We start from the raw sequence: 24,939 nt of genomic DNA, 5'->3' as shown, positions 1-24,939 counted from the left end.
CAGCCATTACAGAATAGACAAATGGAAGTAGGTTAACATCTAGGTCCACAGAAAGGCAGTCTACCTACCAACTCAAAGGAAACCCATACTGTCTCCCAGGCACCAAAACTTCCACTGTCTTTCTTCTTATAGACCCATATTCCAGGACCTCAGAGTTTGATGTGATTCTGACTTATAGCTATAAAAATGATACCAAAATGTTTAAATTCACATATGAACATATGAAAGCTAACAAGCCTTTGTTGGTCATTAGGCAAGGCCCTAAACTCATGAAATACTTCCCTAAATTCTATCTGAATTAAAACTCTTTGTGATATCCTAGGTAGAACCATGATTCACCATTATAGAGACTAGAGTCAGGCCACAGAGTTAATTTTTATGAACTTTCTTGGTATAGATTTTTTTTAAGCAAAAAAGAAATCACAAAAAAAGCTTTCTTGTAGAAAGTGTTTAGTAAAATTCCTAATATGCTGCTGCTGTAGACCATTTTGCTAAAGTGAATGGGCACTTTGTTTAATGACAATAATAAATATCTGAATAGTATAAACATTAACTATGGTATTTTCTTAGTTAATTGGTTATGTTCTTATTTTTAAAGTAACATAAAACATCAGAGTAACATCTTCAGATTTTCCCATACTGGAATTGCTCTATCAATGAAGTGCTTTTTAATTTTCAACTTATGATTTATGTGTTAAACTTTCATATTATCAATTGTAAAAAAAAAACAAAACAAAAAACTGAGGGTTTTTTTAGTTGGTACACATCAAAGTTAACATAATTATATTATCTATAGACCATGAAAGTCAAACTATTGTACCTAACATACACGTGGAGACAATTTACAATAGTAAGTAACATTATGCGATGTTACATTTTAAAAAATTGAAGTGAAGGCTTTGAAAAAATTGAAATAACTGGGGTGATCAGGTAACAATGTCAAAGCAATATAGACACAAAACTATGGGATGGAGTCATTCACATTCACATTTACATTTACAAAAGAAAATGAAAAAAAGGGAGGATACATTTTATAAGTCTTTCAATACCTTTCCAATTAAGAACATTTAGCTTGGGAAATAACAGGTGTCTGTGTCAATGTTATTATCTACTAGGAAGAACTCTCACCTACCTACACTTAAAAAAAACAAAACAAACAAACAAACAAAAAACCGGGCTGGGCATGGTGGCTCACGCCTGTAATCCCAGCATTTTGGGAGGCCAAGGCAGGCAGATCACAAGGTCAGGAGTTCTCGACCAGCCTGACCAACATGGTAAAACCCCATCTCTACTAAAAATACAAAAATTAGCTGGGCGTGGTGAAGTGCCCCTGTAATCCCAGCTACTAGGGAGGTGCCCACCTGTAATCCCAGCTACTTGGGAGGCCAAGGCAGGAGAATCGCTTGAACCCAGGAGGCAGAGGTTGCAGTGAGCTGAGGTGGTGCCACTGCACTCCAACCTGGGCAACAGAGCAAGAACTCTGTCTCGGAAAAAAAAAAAAAAAAAAAATCAGGCCAGGCATAGTGGCTCACACTTGCAAGCTCAGCACTTTGGGAGACCAAGGTGGGTGAACTGCTTGAGCCCAGGGATTCAAGACCAGTCTGAACAACTGGTGAAACCCCATCTCTACAAAAAAAACCCAAAAAGTTAGCCAGGTGTGATAGTGTTCATCTGTAGTTCCAGTTACTCAGGAGGCTGAGGTGTGAGGATCACCTAAACCCAGGAAGTCGAGGCAGCAGTAAGCCATGATCGTGCCACTGCATAGCCTGAGTGACGCAGTAAGACCCTGTCTCAAAAAAAAAAAAAAAAAAAAAATCAAACTGTTTTAAATAGCACTTGTTGTAATGAGTGTTTCAATTACTGGTAACATAAAATTCAATTGTCTTCTCAAATTCTGACTTCGAGAAATTAAATTGAATATTAATACCTATTTTTTAAACATGGGTTGAAGCAAGTATCATACATATTACATTTTCAGAATTTACTTGAATATTATGCTGTCACATCAGGATATAGGATTTACTGTAATCTGATGTTCAAATAAGAATTCCAAAAGACAGTCCTACTAATTATGAAACTGGATTTGGAAGGAGAGAAGCGAGGTAGAACGCAACCCATTATTTGGTGCAAAGTCATGTGTCAAATGTTGTTACTGACCCAGAAAAGGCTATTATGCTCTGGCCTTATGGAAAATAAGGTAATCCAGCCTCATGGAGAGTCACTTGCTTTTTATAAAGACCAGCTTGCCCCTTACTCTTCCTGCATGCCCAGAACCCAGTGTAATACCTGGCACACCAAAAGCATTCAGTAAATATTTTACAAACTTGATAGTTCAATTAAAAAAAAATTGATAGGAAGTATAAATTTTGGTAGCAGATAGGGCTAGTAGAAATACTTCGGCAGAAGACCAGTTGGAAATTTTTTTTCTATCTGCTATCTTATGACAAATTAAAATATGTTTGATTTGTCAATTTTATGGTTCTTCCAAGGACTAGCAAACTAATAGGATAATGTTAAAACCAGAAACATTCACCATTCTTTGGCCTCTTTCTTTAAAAAGTACTTCTTTTTTCAGTATACTATAAACATACCAAAGACCTAACAAACTTTCATTTTTCAGCTTTCAGCCTGGCCCTGCTCACAACAAACTGGCCATTTAGAACATCCTCGCCAAACTAAAGCACTCTTTATAATTGGTTCTACTTACTCCCATTTTTGTTTTCTTTCCTGGGTAAACATAAAGTAAAAATTATGCCAAAACTGCCAAAATTTATTGAAGGTAAATGCCATTCTTTCCAGCATTATTTTACTAAACAAGGCATTGCTGATGGAATGAATCTTAATATCTACAGGAAAGCAAAGTATTATTCTTGCATATTAAAACCCAGAGAATTTTTTTTCTAAACAACTTATTTCTGCATTCATGTGATCTATGATAGAAACCAACTTTTTTTCTCGGCCCATAAAAAATAATGGCCTTCAGGGATCATTCATTGTTTCCATAGGTACCCAGTTCTGCTGATACAGCACAACTCCTAACTTTCAGAGTAAAGAAAATAATAGGTATATTAAAAAGGAAAACAGTATCCCTGTAATTCTACGATTTTATAATATCATGTTATTTATATAAAGAATAATATATAAAGTGAGAATTGGACTTTTGCCATCCCAATTAAGAAAAAATTCCACTTAATAAAATATATATTTTCTAAAGTTTTTCTGCAAAATATAAGGTATTACACATTAATATGGGATATTTAATTTTTTATTGTTATAAAAGGGATAACAATCTGCCATCAGAACTTTTTTTTATTATTTAATTTTTTTTTTTTTGATGGAGTTTCACTCTGTCTCCCAGGCTGGAGTGCAGTGGTACTGTCTTGGCTCACTGCAACCTCCACCTCCGGGTTCCAGTGATTCTCCTGCCTCAGCCTCCCGAGTAGCTGCAATTACAGGCGCATGTCACCACATCTGGCTAATTGTTTGTATTTTTAGTGGAGCCGGGGTTTTACCATGTTGGTCAGGCTGGTCTTGAACTCTTGCCCTCAAGTGATTCACCCACCTCAGCCTCCCAAAGTGTTGGATTACAGATGTGAGCCACTGTGCCCAGCCCTATTTTTAAATTGAGACTGGGTCTCACTTTGTCACCCAGGCTGGAGTGCAGTGGCATGATCACAGCTCACTGCAGCCTCAGCCTCCTGGGCTCAAGCAAGATGAGAGTCTCACTTTGTTGCCCAGGTTGGTCTCAAACTCCTGGCTTTAAGTGATCCTCCCACCTTCGCCTCCCAAAGTGCTGGGATTATAGGTGTGAACCACTGCGCCCAGTTAGAACTCTTTTTCTAAGTTGCTCTAATGTTATAACCCTAAAATATTAATTGGCAGACTAAAGACCTAACGATGTGCATACATTGCCAACCACAGTGAGTTCAGCTGAGTAGTTTCACAGTTTATATAAAATAGTGACCAAACATTTTTCACTGTAAAGAGTATAGTATGGTATAAATGTCTTTTGTTCCATGTTAGGCTCTGGGACATCTTGACTAACTTTTCCATGTTTACAATACAGGAGAAAAAATGAGACAGTGGAGGAAAGAAATGAAAGGTAGCTTGTTTCTGAAACCTTGCAATCCAATCTTTACACTGCTGTCCGAGTGACTTTTCTAAACAAAAACTCACCTTATTACCACCTTCTTTACACCTTTCAATGAGTCTCCATTGCTGTCAGGATACAGTCTATAGTCTTGAAATTTGATCGCTATGGCCAAATGTTCTGACTCATATTTACCCCTTCAGCCTCATCTTGATACCTCCTCTCCCACTAGTTTTCAGTCCAGTTTATTTCTTCTTTCCACTGTCACTCCAGCCTTCCTCCTCCCAATTCCTATAGTCCCTGGGTAACTCTTATTGCTCGTTGAGAAAAAATCTGTTCCAGAATTCATAAAGTATTCCTGAAACAAATGAAGAAATGAATGGATGAACCCATATAGCATAGTGTTCTATTATGCAGAACTATAGACCTATGGAATTTCTAAAGATTTTGGATATCTATTAGCTCAAAGATACTTTTCAGAGGAGGAAGCCCAGAGTGGTCCTGACAATTGGAGTGACTTTTTAAAATTTTATTTTATTTTATTTTTTTGAGATGGGGTCCCATTCTGTCACCCAGGCTGGAATGCAGTGGTGAGATATCAGCTGACTGCCTTCTAGGCTCAAGTGATCCTTCAGCCTCAGCCCCCAAGTAGCTGGAACTATAGGCACTCTCCACCACTCCTGGTTAATTTTTGTTTTGTTTTTTATAGAGAGGGGGTTTTGCCATGTTGCCCAAGCTGGTCTCAAATGCCTGGGCTCAAATGATCCACCCACCTCTGCTTCCCAAAATGCTGGGATTATAGGCATGAGCCACCATGCCGGGTCTCAAGTGACTTCTGAAGACCACACAGCTAATGGGAGTATGGGGACTAGAATCTGAACTTCCTGAGGCTCATGAAATCAATTCCATAAATGCAACAAGTCATTAAAGAATTCATTCAATATTTTTTTCCAATAATAAATTAAGACTGTTGTTTCCTTCTCAAAAATTAAAAAATAGCCATATGATCCAACAGTTCCACTTCTGGGTATATATATATACAAAATCATTGAAAGCAGGGTCTCAGAGATATTTATACACCCATATTCATAGCAGCATTATTCACAACAGCCAAAAATGTTTGGAAGCAAAATGTGTGTGTGTGTATATGTGTTTGAGATGGAGTCTTGCTCTGTCACCCAGGCTGGAGTACAGTGGCGTGATGTTGGCTCACTGCAACCTCCACCTCCCAGGTTCCACTGATTCTCCTGCCTCAGCCTCCTGAGTAGCTGGGACTACAGGCACACTCCACCACGCCTGGCTAATTTTTGTATTTTTAGTACAGATGAGGTTTGGCCATGTTGGTCAGGCTGGTCTTGAACTCCTGACCTCAAGTGATCCACCTGCCGCAGCCTCCCCAAGTGTTGGAATTACAGGCGTGAGTAATTGTGCCCAGCCAAAATGTTTCATATGTATATATAAAACATAGCTTACTATAACATAAACACACACACACATATGCATGTATATATGTGCATATATATGTTCATTCAATGAAACATTCTGCCTTAAAAAGGAAGAAAATTCTGGCATGAGCTACAACATGTGTAAACCCTGAGGAAAGACATAATGCTAAGTGAAATGAGCCAGTCATAGGAAGAAAAATACTGTATGAGTCAACTTACATGAGGTACCTAGAGTTATCAAATTCATAGAGACAGAAAGTAGAGTAGTGATTGCCAGGTGCTAGGAGAAGTAGGAAATGAGGAGTTATTTAATGGATACAGAGTCTGCTTGGGAAGATGATAAAGTTCCGGGGATGGATGGTGGTGATGGCTGGACAACTTTGTGAATCTACTTAATGCCGTTCAACTGTACATTTAAAAATATTTAAGGCCGGGAGCAGTGGCTTACGCCTGTAATCCCAGCACTTTGGGAGGCTGAGGCAGGTGGATCACGAGGTCAGGAGATCGAGACCATCCTGGCTAACACGGTGAAACCCCGTCTCTACTAAAAATACAAAAAATTAGCCAGGTGTGGTGGTGGGCGCCTGCAGTCCCAGCTACTCGGGAGGCTGAGGCAGGAGAATGGCATGAACCCGACAGGCAGAGCTTGCAGCGAGCCGAGATTGTACCACTGCATTCTAGCCTGGGCAACCGAGTGAGGCTCTGTCTCAAAAAATATATATATATAAAATATATTATTATATATATTATATTATATATTAGAAATATATAATATATATTACATGATATATAATATCTATTATATGATATATAATATATATTCTATATAATAGTATATATATAAAATATAATATATATTTAAAATGCAAGAGGCTGAGGCAGGAGGATCACTGTAACCCAGGAGTTTGAGGTTATAGTGAGCTATGATTGAACCACTGCACTCCAACCTGGACAACACAGAACCCATCTCAAATAAAAAAAAAATAAAAATGGTAAATGTTATGTTATATATATTTACACACACACATACACACACACACACACACAGTCATTTTCCACCAGTACAGGGTCAGACTGCCTTATCTCCTATTCCGACCCACAAAGGCATTTTTTTTTCCTGTAATTATTTCAGTTACCATGAAGTCCTGGTTCTTAGGCTATTAACAGAGCTTTGAGGTAAGATACCCACTTACTGTTACTTGTATCAAACAGCAATAACCCAATTCCACAACTTGCTTTGTTAGAGCTCCCTTTGCTGACCCCCTTTTGAGTCGCCTAATGCAAGAAAGATGTCAGCAGAGGCCAGAGAGCCAAAGGAAAGAGATTGGAAGAGTCTGAAGCCATAGCGTCCACACCAACTGGATTGTCCAGTTTCTGCTCCCTTCTTTCCTGCACTATTTTTGGGACATGTAATGTGATCTTAGGAATATTAGAGTAAGTATGAAAAACCATAGGGGCAGAGGGGTCAATGCCAACTAGTTCTGTCCCTTTTTTGTTGCTGAATTCTAGGCCTTTCCATTAGCCCATGGCACTCAAACTACAGCTGAGGAGTCCCTAAAATAGTCATTTGAGAAGATTCCCATCCTTCCCACTCTCTCTGTCCTTATGTTGGCTGGACCCTCATCCAGGGCTGGAGTAAATGGTTCAGTGTATCACAGTCAAGACTGTTCTCTTCATGACTCCCTAGGTCTGTGTGGCAGTGGTGAAGGTGGTAGTGGCAGGTTACATGGTAAATTTTTTCAGACCTCAGAACATCTCTGTTGCTTTCGAATACCCATTCTTGAATTTTGTGGGGTTTTTTTTTGTTTTTTTTTTTGGGTTTTCGTAGACAGGGTTTTGCTCACTCACCCAGGCTGGTATGCAGTGACAGAATCACAGCTCACTTCACCCTGGACCTCCTGGGCTCATGCTCAGCCTTTCTTGTAGCTGGGACTACAGGCGCGAGCCACCATGCCCAGCTAATTTCTTCATTTATTTTCGAGACAAGGTCTTGCTCTGTCACCCAGGCTGGAGAACAGTGGTGCAATCACCGATCATTGCAGCCTTGACCTCCTGGGCTGAGGTGATTCTTCCCATCTCAGCTTCCCAGGTAGCTGGGACTACAAGCACATGCCAACATGCCTGGCTAATTTTTTGTAAAGACAAGTTTCACCACGTTGCCCAAGCTGGTCTCAAACTCTTGGGTTCAAGTGATCCTCTCACCTCAGTCTCTCAAAATGTTGTGATTATAGTGAGGCACCTTCCCTGGCCTCGAATTTTATAATCATATGGACATTGTGTATTTCCTAAGTTTTTAGTTTTTCCTCTTTAAATTATTGGGAAACTCAAAGTCAAATTTTAAGTCAATGCTAGCAAAGTAAATAGAATCTTATTGCATATGTTTTGAATCTTACTCTCAATTTCAGCTCATTTTTATCTTGATAGACTTTATGTATGTATGTGTACACACCTCTACTCGAAAACCTATAAAATATAGGCAAGATAAATACGACTAGCTAAAAATTCCCGTTCTTTGTTATATATAGTCCTCTATTAACAACTGTTGGTGGTAGAGGCATTGAGGGAATAGAAACTTACACATTTTGAACAGCTTTATATTCATGATTTTATTGAATCCTCACCAAGCCACATGAGGTAAGCAGGGCTGACAATATTTACATTTTACAGTGGGTGGGGGATGGGTAGGATGTCAGAGAAATTAAACTGTCCCAAGGTCACCAAGAGTAAAGAATAGGAAACTGTAATAACCCCACAGCTCAAAAATTCAATTCACAGCCTGGCACAGAGGCTCATGCCTATAATCCCAGCACTTTGGGAGGCCGAGGCAGGATAATTTCTTGAGCCCAGGAGTTCAAGACCAGCCTGGGCAACATAGTGAAAACCTGACTTTACAAAAAACACAAAAATTAGCCAGCTGTGGTGCCGCGGGCCTATAGTCCCAGCTGCTTGGGGGGAGGCAGGGGGATTGCTTGAGCCAGGGAGGTTGAGCCTGCAGTGAGCCACGTTGGTACCACCACACTCCAGCCTAGGTATCAGAGAGAGACCCTGTCTCTAAATAAATACATAAAATTCAAGTCACTACTCTCTATGTTACAGTTCTAGACTGCTTCCCTCACTCCTGCCTCATTTGTTTTTCCTGAAATATTATCCTTTATCTGTCTAAACATGTTTGGGTCCATCTTTAAGTGCTAGCCTGGATTTTATAGCTGCTTTTTCAGTTTAGACAATTAGCCATTTTCTTTCTCCTATCGGATCTACCAGCAGGATTTCTTCACTTTCTCAGACCTCTTTTCTATTTTGATACCAGAGACAGTTATTCACTCCTTTTCCATTCCTGCAGAATATCCTTTGCGTGATGTAATGAAACTGGCACTGGACTGGGGATGAATTCTTTACCAACTGTGTGGCCATGAGCTTGATACTTTACTGTGCTATTTTCAGCTTTATCATCTGTAAAATGTGGTGGTTGGAGACTTCTGAGTTCCCTTTCCGCTTTCTGCTTCTGTGAATTATAAACGCATACTTTGCTACCTTTACTTACTTACTTACTTTATTTATTTATTTATTTATTTATTTATTTATTTATTTATTTATTTAAGACAGAGTCTTGCTCTGTCACCCAGGCTGGAGTGCAATGGCATGATATCTGCTCACTGCAACCTCCGCTTCCAGGATTCAAGCGATTCTTGTGCCTCAGCCTCCTGAGTAGCTGGGATTAGAGGTGCCCGCCACCACACCCAGCTAATTTTTGTATTTTTAGTAGAGACAGGGTTTTGCCATGTTGGCCAGGCTGGTCTCAAACACCTGACCTCAAGTGATCCACCTGCCTTGGCTTCCCAAAGTGCTGGGATCACAGAAGACACCACACCCAGCTGTGACCTTCAATTTACTCAAAATTTTTTCTGCTGGCCACCTCAGCAGCTCAGTTGGACATCATTTTTCAGTTAGACATCATTTTTCAGTTGGACATCATTTTTGGTCTTCTGCAGTTTACTGTGGTGTGTCAAAGATAAGAAGGATGGGACCATATGCTTACCTTTGTTTATGATTAAAGCCAGCTAACCATGAACATTGTATTTTAAAAAACTGAACTCTTTTCTAAGGCAGATATCATGGCTAGAGCTTTGAGGAGCAATTCTAGATGAATTAAATATTCTATGTAACTACTCACTAAGAGAATGACTTTGAGTAACAAACGCCCCATATTTTTCGGAGCCTACGTTTCTTCATTTTTGTGATGGGAATGACAAAGTCTAAGCCACTTATGCAGTAGGAAGGTTAAAGGTGATGACCTGTGAGGAAGGCCTGTGAAAGGCAAATTCAATGTCCTGATACTTATACTACAATTCCACCCGTGTGATGATGCCCTGTCTTGCATTAGCCATACTCCTGACCTTGTTTTCTATCAGAATGCAAGTCTAGAAAAGGTAACCATTGTTCATGTCATTTACATATTAATTTACCAAACATTTATTGAAGATCTACTGTGGCACTCTGCTTATAAGCATACAAGGATGCATAAAATAACTGCACTTTTAAGAAGCCCATAGCTCAGTAGACAGACAAACAAATAAATAACTGATATACAGGGTCAAGAGAGCGGTCTTAGATGAGTGTAAGATGTTAGAGAGCACAGAGGAGGTTAACCAATTCCGCCTATGGGAGTTGGGAAACAGCATTAAATTGGTCCTTGAGAAAATGGGTGAAATGGAGACAACTTCAGAGGCTTCTGGGCAAAAAGAATCATACAAACAAGGAAAAAGAGGGATGAACATGTATGGTATATTTAAAAAGGGAAAACTGAGTCATTTATTGTGGCTAGGATGAGGGGGCAGCAGAGAGAGACTGAGCAGGAGGGAAGTCTGGAAAAGTAGGCTGATAAAAAAATTAGATATATTATATACCAAATAGGAGAAAGGCCATGAGATTTCAGAGAGAAAACAATTCAAATATACCATGAGATTGTTTTATGATCTTGATTATTAGTTATAGAGAAGATTAGGCTGCTGTATCAGAGACCTCAAAACACAGTAGCTTAAAAAAACACGGGCGCGGTGGCTCAAGCCTGTAATCCCAGCACTTTGGGAGGCCGAGGCGGGCGGATCACGAGGTCAGGAGATCGAGACCATCCTGGCTAACACGGTGAAACCCTGTCTCTACTAAAAATACAAAAAAATTAGCCAGGCGTGGTGGCGGCGCCTGTAGTCCCAGCTACTCGGGAGGCTGAGGCAGGAGAATGGCGGGAACCCGGGAGGCGGAGCTTGCAGTGAGCCGAGATCGCGCCACTGCACTCCAGCCTGGGCGACAGAGCGAGACTCCGCCTCAAAAAAAAAAAAAAAAAAAAACACGACGACGGTAGCCAAAATATAATCTACACTGGAGAAGCGGCTCTGCTCCAGGAGGTTATTTAGGAACGCAGGTTCCTTTCATCCTGAGCTCTCGTCTTCCAGGGAATTGTCCTGGTCTTTGTAGTTGAAGTTAGTATCTCAGTATCATTGCTGCTTTTGGAAAGGGCCACAAGTCCAGGACAAATTTTTCTTTCTTTCTTTCTCTTCTTCTCTCTCTCCCCCCACTGCTCCCCACCGCCTTTCTCCCTTCGTTCCTTTCCTTCCTTTTCCTTTTCTCCTTACCTCCATCACTCATTTCTTTCTCTTCTTTCTCCTCTTTCTCTCTCCTTTTTTTTTTTTTTTTTTTTTTTTTTACAGGGTCTCACTCTGTTGCCCAGGCTGGAATGCAGTAGTGTGATCAAAGGTCACTGCAGCCTCAATCTCCTGGGCTCAAGCAATCTCCTGCCTCAGTCTTCTGAGCATCAGGGACTACAGATGTGTGGCATCATGCCCAGCTAATTTTTTTATTTTTCTTTTTTGCAGAGACAAAGTCTCACTATATTGCCCAGACTGGTCTTGAACTCCTGGGCTCAAGTGATCCTCCTGCCTTGGCCTTCCAAAGTACTGGGGTTACAGGCATGAACCACTATGCCTGGCCCAGGACAAATTTCTTTTAAGCAAGTGTCATGAAGTTGTAGTCAACAATTCTCACATTCCTTTGAGAAGAACTTAATCTTGTGTCATATCTAGTTGCAAGGAAGGCTAGGAAATTTAACTTTATATTTTATTAGGATTTTATTTTAATAGGATTGGTTCTCACACATGGTAGGGAGAGATCAAACTCTCTTGAGGAACTTTTTTTTTCTTTTAGCTGGAGTCTCACTCCTTTTCCCAGGCTGGAGTACAGTGACACGATCTCAGCTCACTGCAACCTCCACCTCCCAGACTCAAGTGACCCTACTGCCTTAGCCTCCAGAGTAGCTGGGACTACAGGTGTGTGCCAACACACCAAGATAATTTTTGTATTGTTAGTGGAGGCAGGGTTTCACCATGTTGGCCAGGCTGATCCCGAACTCCTGGCCTCAAGTGATCTGCCTGCTTTGGCCTCCCGAAGTGCTGGGATTACAGGTGTGAGCCACTGTGCTCAGCCTAATATTGACTTTAAATTGTTCATCTGTGTATCTAAGAATAGAGAAAGAACAGATTTGGGAGTGGGGAGGGAATAGTCTGCCACAACTTGCTTATTTGGGAACCTCATCAATTCCTAGATTAATTTTGCTTGTAGTGTTTATCATTTATATTACAATGTGTGTCCTCTGAATGCCTGTGTTGATTACTTTGTCTAAAAAGTGATTTGAATGATCTAGGATTTATACAGGCAAATCAAGAAAATGTGAAATATATCTCTGTGTGTCAACATTCAACTTAGTTCACAAATTAAAACTTAAGTTGATTATTAGAAAAATATTGCAATTTTGAATTATGTTTCTAATTCTGTAAAACTCTAACGTTCTAGTTTCCATATCAATGTCTTGCAAGAGGATTACGTTTTTATTTGGGTCAACAAAGCAAAATTCCTGGAAGAGCCTACTATTTTCAAGGCATAAAGCCAACCTACACAGAAACATGAGGCTCTCAATGGGGTTAGCAACCCAAATTCAGCCTATTAGATTTGCACCTGATTTCCAGTGGCATGGTGGAGCCAAGGTTACTGGAATGCAAATTCACAAAGGTGGGAAGAATTGATATAGTGTAAACATTTAAGCCATGTGAACTATTATTACTGGTATTATTTTAATATTATTTAATACTAGGTTTAAGAATATTAGAAGCAGCAATTTGTGGAGTAAGTAGAACCTATTTCACTAACAGACCTTATTATACACCTTCTGGCTATTGGATTTTGAGAAGAGTCTGGGAAAAATTTACTCCTACATTGCCTCTGTTGATAACAGTCCCTGAAAACTAGTATCAATGGAGGGTCTTCCTGGTTTCCTTACCTCTCTTTCACCCTCTACTCCTCCTTCCCTTTCTCTCTTTTTTTTTCATTCATTCCAGTGGTGCCATAGCTCAGGACTGCATCTTCTCTCATTTCTTTTCTTTTTTTTTTTTTTTTTGAGACTGAGTCTGGCTCTGTCGCCCAGGCTGGAGTGCAGTGGCCGGATCTCAGCTCACTGCAAGCTCCGCCTCCCGGGTTTACGCCATTCTCCTGCCTCAGCCTCCGGAGTAGCTGGGACCACAGGTGCCCGCCACCTCGCCCGGCTAGTTTTTTGTATTTTTTAGTAGAGACGGGGTTTCACCGTGTTAGCCAGGATGGTCTCGATCTCCTGACCTTGTGATCCGCCCGTCTCAGCCTCCCAAAGTGCTGCGATTACAGGCTTGAGCCACCGTGCCCGGCTCTCTCATTTCTTTCTAACCACTCTCTTTGCCTCCACTACTAGAATGATATTTCTAATTTGTAAATCTTATTTTGTATATCTCTTGGTTAAATACAGCCTCTCCAGTGAAGGTTCAAAGGGCTCACAGTGCTCTCCACCACCTTGGCTCTGCCTGCCTTTCTAAGGTCATCTCTAGTTACAGTAATACAGTCCAGTGCCGCCTAAGGACATTTCAGTCAATGAGAGACGGCAGATACAATGGTGGTCCTATAAGATTATACAATACTGTATTTTTATTGTACCTTTTCTATGTTTAGATACAGGAATGGTACCATTGTGTTACAGTTGCCTATAATATTCAGTAGAGTAACCTGCTGTACAGAGCTGTAGCCCAGAGCTATACCACATAGCCTAGGTGTGTACAAGGTTATACCATCTAGGTTTCTGCAAGTATACTCTACGATGTTCTCACAACTAAATTGCCTAACAACGTATTTCTCAGAATGTATCCCTGTAATGAAGTGACACATGACTATAAAAGCTAATCCTAACTGGACAACTAGCCACAATCAAATACATCCCCATTCTTTGGCCTGTTGCATACACTGACATAATTGTGTTTTCCTGGAGAGGAATGCCCAGCCCCTTACCTGTCTACCTGACTAATGCATATTTCTGTCCCAACACAAATGTCTCTTTTTTAGACCTTAATGACTGTCTCTGCCTTAATGACCCAGATAAAATGAATCATTCTATCACCACTGCTTGTTTTATATATACATATATATATATATATATATATATATATATATATGTAGTGTTGGACATAGCACTTATCACATTACACTATTAGCTAGCTTTATGTCTTATCTCCCCCATTGCATTGAAAGCTTGTTAGAGGCAGGGATAATGTCTCATTTTTTGCTGTATCCCTAGCTCTTAGCACCTTCAATGTGCCTATATTGAGCACACATAATGTAGTAGTTAATTTACATATGTTATCTATCTCCCATTTTCCACATCAGAAATCTAAAGCTTGCAGAGGTTTCGCCTGAAAAAAAAAAAAAAAAAAAAGAATACACATGGTAGAAACAACATTAAAACCTAAGTTGAGGCCGGGCGTGGTGGCTCATGCCTATAATCCCAGAACTTTGGGAGGCCAAGGTGGGCAGATCACGAGGTCACGGGATCGAGACCATCCTGCCCAACATGGTGCAACCCAGTCTCTACTAAAAAATACAAAAATTAGCCAGGCGTGGTGGTTGGTGCCTATAGTCCCAACTACTCAGGAGGCCTACGCAGGAGAATCACTTGAACCCAGTAGGCAGAGGTTGCAGTGAGCCAAGATCGCACCACTGCACTCCAGCCTGAGCAACAAGATCAAAAACTCTGTCTCAAAAAAAAAAAAAAAACCAAAAAAAACCCCCTAGGTTGGACTCCAAAACCAATACTTTGTTGTCAATGCTATGTTGTTGTTGACTAGATGGAGATATAAAAGGTCACTCTGGAAATGGTGCCAATCTACCATATCAAACTGAGTTAATGCACTACAGACAATGCACACAAAATTCACTGTTACCACCTACTTACAGGGCCTGGACTGCTTAGCATCGGAGATTATTCAGACCATAGCATCTACAGAGCAATGCAATACAGGTTGACACCACTTGTGCATCTCAAAGGTTCTTACCTTTTGACAAAACAGCCTTATAGTCTCACAATAGGTTGATGTCTGGCTTTATAGGTATTATGTAACCATCTCAAGGTCACACAGTCTAGTACCAGCTAAACTAGGCCCAAAACTTTTTTTTTTTTGGTTACTTACAAAAAAATTATTATTGTTATTATTGTATTTTTAGTAGAGACGGGGTTTCACCATGTTGGCCAGGCTGGTCTTGATATCCTGACCTGGTGATCCGCCTGCCTCGGCCTCCCAAAGTATTATTTTTTATTTAAACTGAAGCCGCTACATCCCATCAAGTATATTTCTAGATGAAAGTAGTACACCAACTGGAAATGGATGCTCAGTGGAGGAAGCTAGGATTAAATGCCACAGGCTTGCTACAGCCAAGAGCGTATCTGCATCTATGAGGGGCAGACCAGAACAGCAAAGCTAATGCCAAGGCCAGCCACACTACGGCTGCATCAGTCAACTAGTTGTAGAGTGCAAGACCAAAGCAAAAAATGTGATTCAATATAAAATATGAGGTTTCTCTAACCTCCAATTTAACTATGCAAAGTCCTGTTATTAATTAATTAGGTACCTTCACCAAGGACAGTTAAGAAAATCAGACAACTGCCAGGTTGCTTCCTATTACTCTTGACTTCTTACTGGATACTTTTTATCAAGTGAGGTAAGCACACGATTTCCTCTAAGTTATTCAGCAAAATGTCCTATGCTCCTAAACTGACTCAAAGCAAACACATTCTCTTTTCTTTTTTTTTATTTTTCTTTTTATTTTTTTGAGACGGAGTCTCACTCTGTCGCCAGGCTGGAGTGCAGTGGCCTGATCTCGCTCACTGCCACCTCCGCCTGCTGGGTTCAAGCTATTCTCGTGCCTAAGCCTCCCGAGTAGCTGGGATTACAGGCACGCGCCACCACACCCAGCTAATTTTTGTATTTTTGGTAGAGACAGGGTTTCACCATGTTGAGCAGGATGGTCTCGATCTCCTGACCTCATGATCCGCCCACCTCGGCCTCCCAAAATATTGGGATTACAGGTGTGAGCCACCGCACCCAGCCAGCAATCACATTTTTAAACACAACAACAAAAAGCGCAGTAGCCTGGTTGTGTGCTTTCCATTTAAAGAGATAGTCCCTCCCTTCAGAGTCGTATTTCCTTGCTCTGCACCAATGGCTATTTTGTTGTTTAAAACAAACACCTAAACGGTGACATTGAAATATCCAGACTACATGGTCTTAAAGAGTCTGGGTTAATGAAATAAGGTGAGTCAGTGAGATGAAAGACTTAATGTTCCAATAATTATCTTTTAAAACCCCCCTTTTAAATGTCAAAACTCTTCAGCTCTTCTCTTAGGGGAGTAGGAAGGGGAGGGGTCTCCTTTAATTTTGTGGAACCTAGGTTTTGTAAGGATATTGACAAATTAGATGCTCGGCAATTAAATTAGAATTTCACCGTATCTCCTGCCTTAAAAGAACAGCTTTATTCTTGAGGGAGCCCACCTAACAATTTTATGTTCAGTCATCTGCAGAGAATAGAGCCACTGTCTTTTTCTTTCCTAACCTAGGGTAGAAGCTTTATTTCACTGCAAGTTCCCTGTGACATTTTGCACTCTCTTGATTTAATGCACCAAAGAGGATCTTTAGCTCTTGGTCTACACCAGTGCAAATAAAGGTTAAATCTCTCACTAACCATCATGAACTAGCCTAATAACTCACGAGAGGCCCTGGAAAAAGAAACCGAGAAAGCAGGTGTGCAGACTTGATTAAAACGTGAAAACCCGCACAACCGCAGGCAAAGGTACTTTATCCTCACGTTTGCCCAGTACCGGCTGCGAGGTCCGCAGGCAGGGGAACTTGTACTGCGCCAAAAGCACGATTCCAAGAGCCGGGCCTAGTAACACAGGGGCTTTTCTTCAGAACGGTGTCCAGACCGGAGCTTGCGCCGAATGTAGGGGCTCCTATTGGCCACGCGCCGTAGGGGAGGAGACGACTGGCGGGGAGGGAGACTGGAGGAGGGGAGAAGGGGGCAAGGCCTTTTCCCTGCCCCCTCCCGGCCCCCTCCACCGGCTGCCGCCGGTGCCTCGTGCGTGGTTACTATGCAAATTGCAGCGATTGCGGAAATAAACAAGGGGGTAGGGAGAGGAGAGAGGGACTGCCGAATCGATTGCAACTTCTGCAAAGTCTCGTACAATCCAAAGCACGCAAGGCAAAACCAGAGAGAATCTGAGAACCAGCCAGCCCGGGTTGGATCGCTTTCAAAAGAGAGCGAGCGAGCGAGAGAGAGACAGTGAGAGAGGGAGAGAGCGCGCCTTGCAATTGCAAAAGCCTTCTGATTTGGAGTTAAAAAAAAAAAAAATTCTCCAAGAAGCCTGCAATTGGCCAACAGCTTTTTAAAAAATCTCTTCCGGGTTTTCAACGGTTCCAAGTTTATTTAGATATTTTTTTTTTAATGCAAAAAAAAAGGGGACAACAAATGAAGCAATTCGTCTGAGCATTTTAAAGTTTCTCACGTACTCTTTTTACATTGCAATGGTACGTGGTACATCTTAAACTTTCTATTTTGCATTTATATGATATGCGTTTTATAAACAATAATGGTAGAATGATTTTGTTTAATGGCTAAGACTAAAATTTCTCTAGCTCGCATATGCACTTAAGTGATTGCTGGGTAAATGTCTATTGTGATGGTTTTGTTTTAAAGATGTAGCTTTGTTGATGGTGTTTTTGCTATGTGCATCAGAGACCGGGTTTTCTTTTTCTTTTTTTTTTTTTTTTTCGGGATTTGAAAAAATTGCTGAGCTTGACAGATTTTTTTTCCTCCTAGCGCTTGCTCGGTTCCAGAAAGGGGTGGGGGGAAATCCTGTACGTGCTCTGTTCTGTAAAAGACGTCTGGCCTCAGCAGTCAACCTAACCCGAAAAGAAATGTCTGGACCCGGAGAATAATTGACGATTTGATCCTCTAATCAATGGGACAACATGGGAGATTGACAAAAGCTTTATCCAATCGTAAGAAAGCTTGGGTGTACAATAGTTCTCAATAGCCAGAGGGGGCGGGGCAGAGGAGATCTGAAGTTCTCTGCAGCTCTGAAGGGGATGGTGTGGTTCAAGCTGTCAAAGCTACAAGCGCTTCCGGATTTAGCAAGTACAATAGGAAAGAGTTTTCGCGTTTAAGAAAAAAAAAAAAAAACTGATCGGGGGAGTTTGCATGAATCGTGTGCCTTCTTCCTTGTCTTTTGGAAAAAGAAACATTCTGCTAGAGAAATAACTTTGCATTAGATATTAACTTTGCATTAGCTATTATTTTTAAACTCAGGGAAGTTGGTAACTTGTGGAATGTGAAGTTCAACTTTAAGAAACGTGTAGCTTAAATCTTGCCTGAATTGTGGGACTGTAGTGAGCTTTGGGAAGTTAACATATTGCGTATTCAGCATTACAAAACTTCTTACTCTGATTATCTTAGAAGCTTTGCCATTTCAAGTACTTTGGAATTAATAAGTAAACCTCTCTTCTTGAACTCTAAACAACAGTTTTAAAGGAGAAAATGTTTCACATGTGGACTAGCAGCTGTCTTACACACTTGAAATGAGGGGAGTGTTTTTTCTTGGCTGTTCTTGAATTCTGCTTTTTAAGTATATGGTCAGTAGGAAATAGGACATTAAGACTGGCCAAGTTCACATTTCTTCTTGTTACTACAACAACCCCCATGGAGGGTGTGAGTATGGAAGATCGCTGACTTGCTGTTAGTTGGAGTCTGGCCTCTTGGACAAGTGCTTGATACAAATCCAGTGGAAACCAACTGCAGTAGCTTGTCTTGGAGACAGTAACTGGCAGCCTCTGACTAAAATATCTCCATCTCCTCTCTGAGCAGTGTAGACACCTAATTCTGTTGGGAAGTGAATGGAAAATAATATGGGCTCTTTCCCTTCTTTGGATTAAATTCCCATCGAGCTATTTCCCCAGGCTTTAGGCCTTCCAGTCAAATCTGGCTTGGAAATTTGATGTAAGAATTCACTTGGACACTCACTTCAGCAACATGATTCAATTTAGGATTATATGCACATAAGAAAAATCTGCACAGAAGTGACCAGCAGGTCAAAAACCAGAGAAGAAAAAATGTTGAAAAATGCCAGTTAATAAAGTTAGTGTTGGTAAGAACTACAGAGTTATGGTGTTGTCACTTATGAATCCCAGTTCTATCTTCACTGCTTTGGGTATTAAAATCTAAATCATATTAATAAGATCTCCCTATTAAGTAACCTCCAAAATGAGAGCTATTTGAGATGTACATATAAGTGAAACCTTATTGACGTAATTTATATATCTAAGAGGATTTCACTAAAGCTGGCAAGGTAACGTTTCTGCAAATAAAACACAGTAAATGCAAGGCTGGGCTCTGTGCCAGGAAGAATATGGATAGCAGAGAGCATGACAGGAGCCTCCTTTGCGCAGAGACAATCCCATTTCAAGGCAGCCTCCTACCACTTGCAAAATAAATGATTGGAGTGGTTATTTCCAATAAGGGGTTTATCCTTCCTAACAATGGGGTCATTTATATGATTGTAGTAAACTAGTTTCCATACTTCACCTGCGTTTCCTCCACTGCTCTCTCTACTATCCTTTCTTTCTTCCCTCCTCCATCCCTGCTCTCTCTCAAGTGCCTTAGTATCTTTGTGAACTCTGGACAAGGATTTACTTTTGCAACTTGGGAAGAGGGGAGAGGGTTGGAAATGTTTTTTACCCCCAGTCTGCCCTTTGAGAAACATCTGTTTCTTTGTGCGTGTGTTTAAATTTATGCCTGTTGGAGAGAAAGTTACCAGAAGCCTTTCTGTAACTGTAACTCTTCTACTGTATTTTTCTCAGTCTTGTTTCCAAAGGCTGTAGTTGGAACTGTGCTTTGTAGTGTTTCCCCCGCCTCCCCCCCTCCCTCCGCGGGGGAGAGAGCGGGAGCTGGCGGAGATAGGAGAGAAAGCAGGAGCGGATGTGAAGGGCTTTGGTGCTGAACTTGGATCCAGCCCTTGCCTAGAGGGCGCAAACAATCGTCCCATATCCAAAAGTCTTACGAAGGGCGCCAAAAGTTACTTAAGATAATATTGCTAACCGCAGAAAGCTGGAAATCGCGGGCACATCCACTGCTGCACAAAAGAAGTTTTTAAAGTAGAAATATCAGCATTAAATTACTTCCCCCATTTTTTTTTTAAAAACAGGGCGATGTGCCAGTCCTTTTTTAAAAAAAAAAATCTTTTTTTTTTCCTTGAGACTCAAAAGTAAGAATCTTTGCCGTTTTGAAAAGAGGCAGATGTGAAGTCTATCTTTTAATACACCAAAAGAAAGATTTTAATCTGCTCTGGAAGAGAGCTTCCCGAGTACACACTCCGAACAATAACTTCTCACTGTGCCTCAGTTCTATCGAGGAAACTTGGAGCGCATTGAAGTTATAGATCCCAGCAAAGGTTCTCGTGGCCAGGGATGCTGTCTCTGTAACACAGCTTGGCTTTTAGGACATTCCTCCCCTACTGAAATCTGAGAGGAACCAAGGAAAAGCAGTGGGTTAAGTTTGGGAAAATGCACTCTCTCATTAAAGGCTGAAATCATTATTTCTCATCACTCCTTAGTAAAGAATCTTGAGAGATTTCCAAGGATGTTCAGGAGGGAGGGTGGGGGAGAGAATGGTTCTTGAGCATTCGGGACTTATTTTGGCAATAAAGTAACTAAAGTACAAGCATAAAATAACTTTAGACAGATGCAGAATTATTTCAGAGGTTCTCTTTTGCTCTTTCTCCAGTACAGTATTTCCTGCTCCTTGCTTTAAAAAGAAGTCTGAATGAGAGTGAGTGGCCTTAACACATCACTCACCCTTGCTTGTTAACACATCACTTACCCTCACTTTCCTACAGGAATGTCCTCTCTTTAGAGACTCTGTGGCTATGTCACCTCCACCGAAGGGCAGATTCCCCTGTGTGCCAGTGTCTTTCAACATGATACCCACCTCTTTCCTTTTGGAATTTTGAGAAGGGTTGTCAAATGCAGCATTTTGCAAACCATCATGAGGAAGAGAAGTAAAATAAGGGATGGGGGCTTAGAAGAGGCAGATATACCCCCCCCCCCCTCCGAGAGAGGAGAGCCTAGAGAGAAAATATGAGGTTAAAAAAAAAAAAAAAAAACTGGAAAAGCAGGCTTCTGGCAACTTGCCAAACCCTAAAAACCACCCCCCTTTTCTGCCAAAACAATACTTTAGCAAACCTAAAATAATTGCAGGAAGCTCTTTTCCATTTTAAGAACTATCACCTGGGGGAGGGAAAAAAGGGATTCTTAAAAGGCACCCTTCCAGAGGTGTCCCAGAAACTGGGACGGTAATGACAGCCTATGTCCAGTTCTGGGCACGCGTCTGTGGATTAGAATATCTCCCTTCCCTAAGGGGACATCCCTTTCACAGATTTTTTCCTCCTAAAAAGAAAAAGATGTCACAGCTAAACCACTGTTGTTTCTGAACGTGATAGAACTTTTTCTATGGCGTCTGTGTTCAAACCCACTAGTTTCACAGTCCTGGGAGGGAGAATGCTCATTAATCTCCGCCTTCCTTTCTCTAGACCCCCGCCCCCCAAATCCGGTGAATCTTCTGTGGGCACTGATTCCTCACCACCCCCGCTTCTGAATGCCACAGGACCGAAGCTGCACAAAGTTTGCAGGATTGTGTGCATAATTACCTCTGCCGACGAATCTATTCCCACAGAAAGCTTCGCTGGAGAGATTACAATGCTTTGAGCCTTACCGCATTTCAGTGGGGGAAAAAAAAGTTACCTAGGAGGTCTGATTTTTCCAAAGAAATTTGCATACATGCAAATGTGCCGCCCGGCCTCCTCCTCGGTTCTCTACGTGCCCACGCGGTGGCCCGGGGGGTGCGGGGCAACCTGGCAAAGTTGCCCAAGTCCTCCACCGAGGTCCGCGGAGGTCTGCGGCGGGGTGGGGGGATGGGGACGAGGAAAAGTAGTTTTGTTTGCTTAAGCACATCCTGTGGCAGCCTATAGCTGCCCGGGAGTACAGACTGTAACTGCTCCTCACTGCGTTACCCAGTAATGCGCTGATCGGGGGAGGGGGGCGGGGGGGCCGGGGAGCGAGCGGGAGAGCGAGCGAGCGAGCGAGGAGCGAGCCACGGAGAGAGCCGGGGAGCGAGCGAGCCAGCCAGCGAGCGCGAGCGGCCGCGGAGGCTCGGGACCCGGCTGGCCGCGCGGCGCCGCAGCCGCCCCCTCCCCCACACCCCCTCCCCCCCGCGGCGGCGGCGCGAGCGGGCGGCGGCTGTGCGGTGCGGTGCAGAGCGAAGGCGGAGGCGGGCGCGCGGGCAGCTCGCGGGCACCCGGCCGGGCCGGCGCGGGAGCGGGAAAGGGTGCGCTATGCCTTTAACGCCCGCGTACAGTAGGCATGTATAGTGGAGTGTAGGGAAACTCTAGGCGGGGTTAAAGTTCAGCTCATGGAGCGGCAATAGCGCTGGCTGGCTGCAGTTGAGCCGAGTTGGAAATGTGAACGCAAGAAGCAGGCTTGATTTTTTTTCTCCCCCCTTCTCTCTCTCTCTCTCTCTTCCTCTCTCCCTCTTTCTCCTCTCTCACCCACACTCACGCACACCTCCAAACCGCACACCCAGACGCACACGCATACCCCAGCGCCCGGCAGTTATGTATTCTCCGCTCTGTCTCACCCAGGTAAGCTGCGGCGTGGATGCGGAGGGCTGGGGGGCCGGGGCGCCGGGGGCAGGGCTGGGGCTGGGTTGGGGGGTACCGGGGCCGTCCCGCCGGCCGGGCCCGGGGAGTGCGTCTCGGTGTATGCCTGTGTCTGCGCGTGTTTCTGTGTGTGTGCGCGCGTGTGCCCGCGGGTGGGGGGGGGGAATCCCGCTTTAAGAAAGTAACTTTGTTTCCATGCGGGTGCATTCCTCTTGCACGGCCATTTGTGTGGGCACATGGCTAATGGCGCCCTCTTATTAATGCGTTAATTAATATCGGGGCGACGGACTGCGGAACGGCGGTGTTTTCGGACACCCCGCACGTGTTTCGGCGGGGTTGCAGTCCATGACACGCTAAAATCTGGCTCAGCGTTTCTGCTGCCGGGAGCAGGAATCCCGTAGTTCTGCGGCGCCCGGGAGGGGGCCGCCGACGGAGCCCACCGCACACCCCGCACGCTCGGGCCGGCTGCAGTCCTCGGGTGCGGGGAGACCTCGGGTGCCTGCGCCCAACGGCCCGCTCCCCGGAGCCCGCGCTGCCGCAGCCCCCCACCGCCTCCCCAAACTCTTACTTTTGTTTATTGTTTGTCAGCCTTCGGGGTCCGGCCGCGGGAAGGACGCGGGCTGCCGTCCGGGCCCCGGCCCGGACAGCGCCCCTCCGACGCGGGCAGGCGGCGGCGAGCCCTCGGCGGAGCGGGGCTGCGTGGACGCGCGTTCCCCCGCGCCGGCCGGGTGGAGCCTGCGTCCTCGCCGCGCGCGGGTGGTTCGCTCGCTCTCTCGGAGTGAAAGTTTCGGGGCAGAGACAAGCCCACGCTGTACAGGGCGCCGAGCGCCGGAGGCCGCGGGCCGCGGGCCGGGTAGCGCCGGGCAGAGTTGGGCTCCCAGCAGTGAGCCCGAGCGGCGGCCCGGGCCGGACGCGACTCCCCCCGCCGCCACCACCACCACCGCCACCACCGCCACCACCGCCACCGCGCGACTCCGGCCACTCCGCGCGCAGGACTAGGGCAACTTTTCCTCTCCGACTCAACTCAGAGCGTGGGGCTCTCGCGCCCCAACGCCTCTCCTTTCCGTGCCCTCCTGTCCATCCCTCCCTTGTCTACCCACCCCCAGGCAAAATATTGCTGCTTCGAGACTTCAAATCCGGTCCCCTTTGAATATATTATTTGTTTTCCTTGACTAAAAGGCATGAAGTCAAAGTGGTTTTGCGCTATTTTTTTTTTTTTTAAGCGTGAGCTTTCATATTGCTTTGGTACATTGCGATCTGAACATTAATCACCTACATGAAGTTATATGCTTCACATAAAATGTTTATTCATCTCTCCCTTAAAAAAAAACTACCACTTTTTGCCTTCATTTAGTGGGAGATAACGGTTTAACCGGAATAGTTTCTGGAAGGCTAAAAAGTATCAGTAGTTTTCGCTCTCTAGATTCTGGATTTATTTCCCACATGACATCCCTTCTTATTGCAATATCTAACAGTAATAATACCGGGTATTTGATCTCGGAAGACTCTTAAACGCATCTTTTATGTTGAAATGGTCTGTTTGGGATTTAGGCCTTGCATTAATAATGGATAGCTGTTACTTTTAGTTATTGTAAAAGTTTTTTTTTTTTTTTTTTTTTTTTTTTTTTTTTTTTCTTCACTAACAAACTTCCAAAGTGCCTATTTTAGTAACTTGTGGAAGTATGGAATGAAACTTTTCCAACCACTTCTGGCAAGGTTCACAATTGCATATGGATAAGATGCAAAGTGTAAGATAATTTGAATGAATTACGGACTATAGTGAAAATGCTGAGATTCGAAGGCTGAAGTTCTAGCTGGCAGAAGTTTGCAACGCACAGAACTTGTAGATAATACCAGCGAGATGCAATAGAGGGAAAGGACCCTAACAGATACATTAGTGTCTTCTCAATTGAGCTCTGAAAAGATAAATTTATATTTGGGAATGGTGCATATATGAGGGCACCTGTATATCCATGCAGGCCCAGAGCACAGTCAGGTATTTAACAAAGTTGGCTTCTCTTGGTTCATGAGCTATTATCACATTAAGAAAGTTTTTTTTTCTTTTTTCTTTTTTTTTTTCGGCTTACATATTTAGCAGCGTTGGTTGATGCATTCACTAGGCCGCCTTCTGGAAACACCACTAAGAGAAATGCTTATTTAGTGTAACAGTTTGTAAAGAAAATGTACAATAAATAGCGAATGAGGACTCATATTTTATGGGTTCTTCTTTTAAACATTTATTTACAATTTAACTTGCTGGAATAGTTATAATGCTTTAGAGCCAGTTTTAGGGAGAAAAACTT

The 24,939-nt window shown here is 43.0% G+C and overlaps 1 protein-coding gene and 1 long non-coding RNA gene across 8 annotated transcripts in view; one reads left to right on the top strand and one right to left on the bottom strand.

Annotated features, from left to right (window-relative positions):
• Window positions 1–23,505, bottom strand: part of LOC139362027 (uncharacterized) — a 151,309-nt gene extending 127,804 nt beyond the window's left edge. Inside the window, exon 1 of one of the 2 annotated variants that reach the window (XR_011620266.1) lies at window positions 23,205–23,505. This is a non-coding gene — a long non-coding RNA (uncharacterized lncRNA). The remainder of the gene's footprint in view (window positions 1–23,204) is intronic. The other variant, XR_011620268.1, reaches the window with a different exon arrangement.
• Window positions 17,062–24,939, top strand: part of LOC105495162 (nuclear factor I A) — a 382,111-nt gene continuing 374,233 nt past the window's right edge. For 2 of the 6 annotated variants that reach the window (XM_011764423.2, XM_071092284.1), the window contains exon 1: window positions 22,223–22,618. In XM_011764423.2, the coding sequence (XP_011762725.1) occupies window positions 22,592–22,618 (27 nt within the window). In that variant the 5' untranslated portion in view covers window positions 22,223–22,591. Of the gene's footprint in view, window positions 17,457–21,166; window positions 21,863–22,221; window positions 22,619–24,939 lie in introns of those variants that run through there. The other 4 variants (XM_011764425.3, XM_011764422.2, XM_011764421.3 and 1 more) reach the window with 4 other exon arrangements.

The sequence above is a fragment of the Macaca nemestrina genome, chromosome 1 (genome assembly GCF_043159975.1).
Source record: "Macaca nemestrina isolate mMacNem1 chromosome 1, mMacNem.hap1, whole genome shotgun sequence".
NCBI classification, from domain to species: Eukaryota; Metazoa; Chordata; class Mammalia; order Primates; family Cercopithecidae; genus Macaca; species Macaca nemestrina.
This window is presented reverse-complemented; position numbering and strand designations above follow the sequence as displayed.